The following is a 7,204-nucleotide window of genomic DNA, read 5'->3' as shown; positions in this document are numbered from 1 at the left end:
GAAGTCGTACTCGCAGAGTCTCTGGAGTCTTGGATGCACGGTAATGGGTACGCATCCCTAATAGTACAGTCATTCGGGGCCCTATAATCTATGAAATCCATCCTTTTTACGTACCATAACTATAGGCAATGCCCAGCTGCTGTGGCTGCTGCAGGCCAGCCCTACTTCCTGGCTCTGTTGAATCTGTTGGTCCGCACTCTGTTGTATATCCCACGCTATCCTGCATGGCGGCTGCTTGACTGGAGTGCCTGGTGCCTTATGATGTCATGCTGCACCAGGCTGGTGCGGCCAAGATCATTGGGGCCCGTAGAAAATACACTGCCATAGGTGGACAGCAGCTGTGCTAGTTGGAGTCGCTCCTCGGCATTAAGCTCAGTGGAACTCTGGGCATAGAGCTCCTGCAGGTGCTGGGGGACGACAGGGGAATTTTCTACAGTCTGTTCAGGTTGGGCTGTGGTCGCCAAAGGCAGGACTTTAGCAGGCTGAAGGACCCCAGCAATGGCCCCCTTTTTGATGGTTACGGCCGTGTTCCCAGGATTGAAGATGCGGAGGGGCACAACCTTAACCCATAAGAACCCACAGTGACACGGGTGTAACAAACACTTTAAATCTTCTAGAATCTCCAATATTCAGCTTTATGCATCACTTTAACTCATTAAATCCCTAAGCGACACATACTCAACACCCTGGTGTGGTGGTCATGTGACTGTGACAAGAAGTGACTTCTCCAAAATATGCGTGTGACTTGAAACAGAAATGTGGAAAAAGTAGCTAATTTCAAAAAGCTTATTTTTTGTTACGAGGCTAAGTTTAAACCCATTTAACAATCCTAATCCGTTAATAGGGAACTGAACAAATTAAAGTCACAATTTTGATATATGCTATGGAGGTGCAAACAAAAAGGCACATGGTTATTTGTTTTTATTTATTATTGATTTATTTATATTACTTTTGTGCCTTTTTAAAATAGTTTTGTGTCTTTTTTTTTGTCATTTTGTGTCTTTTTTTGGTCATTTTGTGTCTTTTTTGAGTCATTTTGTCTTTTTTTTTAAAATAATTTTTCTTTTTTGATAATTTTATTTTTTTGATAATTCAGTGTATTTTAAAAAAAATAATTTTTCTTTTTTGATAATTTTACGTTTTTGATAATTCAGTGTATTTCTTTTGTAACTTTGTGTCTTTTTTGGTCATTTTGTGTCTTTTATTTTTTTGTGTCTTTTATTTTAAGTAATTTATTTTTTTTCTTTCATTTTGGATGTTTTTTTTTAGTAATTTTGTGTCTTTTTTTTGGGTCATTTTGATGCTGCCTCCAGCAGCCCCCAGGTAATTTGAGTTTGAGACCCCTGATTAAGGATTACTGGATCTGGGTTCTTATGGGTTAAGGGCCTGAGCTTCCACCACACCTCGCCTTTGACCAGTCTCCCACAGTGGGTATCGCCCGGTACCACATACTCTTCACCGGCCTCCAGCAGCACAGTCCGGGCCACTCTCACTGCCAGTGTCCTAGGCTTGCTTTGTGGCTGGAAGTATGGCACCTCCTCCCCGAACAACACGATACGATGGTTTCCAAAATCAGCCGTGCATGGGCTTGGATTCATCCTCTGGCGGCCAGGGGTATCCGTACAGAATGTCATGGCAATAAATCCACCAGTTGTTATGTTTTTGATATTTCAGTGTAGACCAAGGTGAGTGACAGACTGACACTGCCTTCCCTAGACCCATTCCTCTAATATGACTTAAAAACCACCCATCGTAAATTTCCAGAGGCCGAGGCATGTTTTGTCTGACCAACAGCAAAGCAGCAAATCAGTCAAGCAACTAAAAGCTGCAACTAGGGAATGTTTGGCATGTTCGCTGAATCTGTCTGCTGTATGTCCACTAGAATGTAAGTTCATGAAGAGAAACAAAAAGTTAAAGTCCTATGCGTTCCTCTGCTTGGCCAATAAAGTTGATTCTGACAAAACACAAAGTTATAGCCATGACAGCAGACAATGCTTCATAATAGCTACAAATTGTGTTAAATAATGGCCAGAAAAGTGTGACCTTTTATGTAATGCAATTGCTTCCTAATTTTATCCTATTAGACATCTGTGTAAGATTTTGTCATAAATGGGGTATAAATTCTTGGGTTATGGCAGAAAACAAGGATCAGGTCCAGTATTCCAAACAATTCATCCTTGAATCAAAGTGGATGTCTGTGCCAAACGTGAGGAAATTCCCTTTAAGGTATGAAATATCATATTCAGGAGAATGGTCAGGGCTGTCGCTAGTGGGTGTCCAGAATAGACAAATGCCATGGTCAGATATAAATATGCTTCTGGTTGAGGTCTCACATGCTTCAGAATTGTTTGTTGTCATCTGTGTCTCAAAACTTCTAATTTAAAAACCCTTTCATGATTCATCTTGTTCATGAGTAATCCCAAAGTGTTTTTGCTAGAAGAAAGAGGAAGAGAGGTTGGGAAATTTTTCAAGTGATGAAGTAACACAGTGGTGTCACACACACACACACACACACACACGCAGGTCTGATCAAAGTGTGGCTACACTGTAACATTCCACTGACTGCTCAAGCCAGTCTGGATGTTTCATCATTTTTCTATCACTTTATTTACACTTTCATTGCCATTTTTCATTTGTCAGTTGATTCCTGTCACCATGTCACATTTCAGTTTAGCTTCCCAAAGTATTGTCTTGTCGCAAAGTTACAAGGCTCTTTGTTTCTACAACACCTGCACATTACGGCTATCGCAAAGATTGTGGTGACAGTTAAAAAATAGCCCAAATCTTCTAATAAGACACGTTATATGCAGATTATGGCCAGTATAATCATTCTCGATTTGCGCTTGGTTCCATGTTGCTTTGTGTATTTCTGTGTTTACATTTTTCACCGCCAACTTTTAAACCAATAAGAAATAAAAGTGCAAGTAGATTTCCAGTCCTCCACCTTCGTACAAGCCCCTCTTTCGATTTCCTCCCATACAGATGCGACTTCATTGCTGGCAACAACCCACATGTTTTGTTCGAAAAGGGTCTTAAATCTGCTACGTTTTATGAACTCGTAAAAAACATTGCAAAAAGTTGCCGTACCCTAGTTGTGGCCCTATCTCCCCACATAGTCTACATAAATCAGTCTCTGGGCCAATCCTCCTGTCCCGTCTATGCAGATGACACAGTTGTGATCATATCAGTGTACTCTGCAAATTATTATCAAATATTTGACATGCTATGGTTCACAAAGGTAGTATGCAGAATTGTTTTATTGGCTTGTACTTTGGTTGTTCCTGGTACTTTATCCACCCATGCCATGCCACTGTTCCTAGCTGCGATTGTTTTTATGTGCATGAACTGTGATTTTTTTGGTGAGCGTAACCACCTAAATATTCCTTACCACAGCGCTTTCTCACCATGACACATACTTACTTTTTAAAGAAGCAAATCTGCAGTCACTGTCTTCTGGTGTGTATTGTCATACTATTGTGACCCATATATCTATATGTTGGACAATGACCTATCCCCATGTACACCCTATAAGAATCCTATGGTAAAATATTTACATTTTATAAAACAGTGGTTCTCAACCTTTTTTCAGTGATGTACCCCCTGTGAAATATTTTTTCAGCCAAGTACCCCCTAACCAGGGCAAAGCATTTTGGTTGAAAAAAAAAAACAAAACTTAAAAACAGAGCGCTGTGCCATCAGTGTCTGATTTATTAAACTTTGGAACTGATAAACACATACAAAATTCAAATATTTGAAAAAAAAAAATGTTCAAACATTTTAAATGTTAATAATCAATGACTAAATTTATTGCAAATATTTCTCATCACTAAAATGTAGTGATTCAAACTAATGTAGTAAAAACAGTGAGCATATAACCATTTAAAACTATAACTGCTACGCTTCAACCACGACTCCATCTTTGAGTTTTCAAGTGATTGACAGGTGATATGGGTTTTTAGGAGAATGAAATTGAATAGCCTACTGAATCTAAAATTCATTTTATTAACTTATACTTATATTTTCCTAAAATCTTTATTAAATAATTATTTTTAAAGGAGTTTTGCATGGGTGCTACTTTATAAATGTATATTTTAAAATCTCACGTACCCCCTGGAGTGCCTTCACGTACCCACAGGGGTACACATACCCCCATTTGAGAACCACTGTTCCAAAAGATACATGCCTCATAAAACAAATTTAGTGCCACTGCTGCCATGGAGTAATTTATGCAATAAGTTGATCTGTATGTGTGGTAAATTTCCTCTCCTGCCCCTCCCCTCCATTCTAGAGTCTGGCAACCCAGTCTTGCCCAATCCTCCCCCCAGGTCGCCTGCTTGTCACAGCCCTGTCACAGCCCTGCCCAGCCCAGTCTGTCTGTCCAGGCAGCATATATGAGCAGCAGCCAGTACTGCATGGAAGTCACACATCTTTCTGCGCTGAGACTTCACAGCTGTGCAGAATCCCATTGACTTTATTGAGCTTTGAAGAAGAGAAAGAAAGAACTTCAGGACAGACTGGTACGTTTTTTTGTTGTTGTAGGTATTTAAAATTTGAGGTTTGTTTTAATTTATATACTATTATGTTAAGTTTATGAGCAGCTTCTCACCAAATATGTGGATATTTATTTCTTTAGAAAATATGCGTTTATTTCAATTACAATAAGTGTTGTAGTAATTATTGCAATTATCTAGTGTATATCCTATTCTTATGCCAAGCCTCTGACAGTGTCTTGTTTCTGGATGTGTGTAATTGACTGTGTTTTTCTTTGTGGCTTCCTTCCTTCACAGACAAGTACCAATCAGAGATGGAGCTTCTGACAGCCGCCCTCGTCGTCATTCTTCTGTCTACAACAGCCTCCGCTAAGTCGGTAAGCTAACCACCGAGCTGCATATTAATTTTCCCTCATCTTCCTCCCTCACTGCTCTTTCACTCTCACTACCTTGGTTTTATTACTGTTGTGTTTTGTTGCAGTCGCCTTCATAGTTTTCAGCCATGTGCAGTAAAAGTGTAGTCATTTTTTCCATTAATCTTTCTAGATTCTACTTAAGATTTACTGGCTTCAATTATTACTATTTATTAAGTGGTGATGATATTAAGGCAATTTCCTGTTAATATGTGTCCTCTTTCTGTCCACTTCTTTAGCTTGGTAAGCAAGGTACATCTATAATTCATATTAACTGTGATGCTATCTTGTATGCTAGCAAAAAGAACATGCTTAAACAAACTGTAGTTAATGGAAAAAATTATAGGCTGACTCCTTAGTGTGTCTTTTATTAGAATGCTGAACAAGACATTTTTCGGAGGCAACAATATTACTTGTAAAATTTGATGAACTAAGGACACTGTGAAAGGATCAAAATTCTAAGACGAAAACACAACACCAAAAGAAACCCAAGGCTATATACATAGTACAGTGCCATGGGAACATGTTGGTAAACCCCTATCTTGATGGACAGGTCACACCTTATCAATAGTGATGTGCCAATGAAGTTTCATGAACCATTTTCTTTATTTTCTGAGTCCACTAGATGGCACTCTCTTTTCAAAAAAAGGCTGAAAGCACATTCAATTACCATAGCTTGAGCCTTTTTCTTTAAATCAAGGGCGCCATCTGGTGGGCTCATGAGATAAAGAAAATGGTTCATGAGGCTTCATTGGCACATCACTACTCACAAAGTTACCACGCCCTAAACCCTGCTTCACCATCTATTTATTTCAAGTGGGACCATAATTTACAAAATGAACATCATGCTGTATTTGAGAACACTTGCAGCCAGCAATTGAGGCCATAAACTCATTATGAGAATGTTTACTGAGTGGCTAAATCAAGTGTGAAGTTGAGTACTTTCTCACTTCTGTACAAGTCGCCTCCTGCTGGCCATTGGAAAGAATGCAGCTTTAAGGCACTTCCACATTGGCTTCATCCACTTCTTTTATTACAGTACAGTGTGTGGGAACAGTGAGACTTTTTCTTTGTATGTTTAATGAGACACATGGTGAAAGCCTCTTAGGTTATTTAAGAATAATGAAATCTAATTATTTAGCATGCTTAGGTATTTCGTCAAAAAGGCTATTATTGTGTTCTCTAGGGGCCTGAATTTATGGTTCCAACTGATGATGTTTGTGAAATGTCTAATAGAGTTTGTAATATCACATCAGTTCCAACAGCCAAACAGGAAGTTCTGTGATGTGAACACTCCCAGTGATGGCACACATAAATGATCCCGCAGAATCATCCAAATTATATTTTTCATTTGATATTCTCTCCACAGATTGGTCGGCATCAGGATGCTGACATCGCTGACAGTGACTTGACTGGACCGGATGGGAATATCTTGTGGTCTTGGCGGTCTGTTGAATCTTCTAGCTACAGAGACTCTTCTTCAGAGTCAAGTGAGTCATCCGAATCTAGTGAGTCATCAGAAAGTCAGTCTTCAAAAGACTCTTCAGACTCTTCAGACTCTTCAGACTCCTCTGAGGAAGCTCCAACCACCCATCAGACCACAACGGCTGTGACCGACACTGCCATGACAACCTTCACTGCAGAAGATGGGGGTACGCCCACCTTTGAGCCAGACACAGTGAGTACAGATGAGCCAACGGTAACGCCTCCCCCAGAAACACCGACCACACCTGTAGCGACATCATCTGGCAACGTGACTCATTGTGTTACCGTGGAGATTCCAACAGCAGCTCCCATCACAGAAAACAGAGGAGACAACTAAATATCTACCATTCCTGTTAACCAACTGCAAGCATCAACTCACCACATTCCTACTGAAAATGTGTCATTTCAGGACATTTCTGATTCTAGCTGCGAGAGTTAAATCTCAGCAGGCTTTATCAATTCAAGAAACCAAAAGGTGAACATATAAGAACGTCATATAGACTTACCAACAAATAGAAGTAAGATACACGTCCTTTGATGACCACTCATTACTTGGTCCAAATAGTAAGTAAAAGTATTTTTTTGGAGTGATGTGCAAATGAAGAAGAAAATGGTTCACGAGGCTTCATTGGTACATCACTAATTGGCTTGTACAAAAACAGATATTTTTTTAAAAACATAATCTTGTTTTGAATGTACATTTAGATGTGTTTTAGATTACTTTGTTGTTGTTTTTTACATTCAGAACTGCATTGTTTTATCAAATACATGCTACAGAGCAACTGTCATGGAGACCAAACCACATATATGTTTACA

At 39.4% G+C, this 7,204-nt stretch overlaps 1 protein-coding gene across 1 annotated transcript; it reads left to right on the top strand.

Moving 5' to 3' along the window:
* The first annotated feature begins 4,421 nt into the window (after positions 1-4,421).
* Positions 4,422-6,982, top strand: scpp8 (secretory calcium-binding phosphoprotein 8). Its single transcript, XM_059357308.1, has 3 exons — positions 4,422-4,517; positions 4,788-4,867; positions 6,273-6,982. The coding sequence occupies exons 2-3, from the start codon at positions 4,805-4,807 to the stop codon at positions 6,723-6,725; spliced, it is 516 nt and encodes a 171-aa protein (XP_059213291.1). The 5' UTR covers positions 4,422-4,517; positions 4,788-4,804; the 3' UTR covers positions 6,726-6,982.
* The last annotated feature ends 222 nt before the right edge of the window (positions 6,983-7,204 follow it).

Source organism: Centropristis striata, chromosome 19, assembly GCF_030273125.1.
Source record: "Centropristis striata isolate RG_2023a ecotype Rhode Island chromosome 19, C.striata_1.0, whole genome shotgun sequence".
NCBI classification, from domain to species: domain Eukaryota; kingdom Metazoa; phylum Chordata; class Actinopteri; order Perciformes; family Serranidae; genus Centropristis; species Centropristis striata.
The sequence above is the reverse complement of the archived record's forward strand: the minus strand, read 5'-3'. Positions and strand labels throughout refer to the sequence as shown.

Excerpts from the sequence above, each read along its gene's own strand:
- scpp8 (XM_059357308.1), top strand. The coding sequence starts at position 4,805 with ATGGAGCTTCTGACAGCCGCCCTCGTCGTCATTCTTCTGTCTACAACA. Across the intron at positions 4,868-6,272 it reads CAACAGCCTCCGCTAAGTCG|ATTGGTCGGCATCAGGATGC; the intron begins GTAAGCTAACCA and ends TTCTCTCCACAG.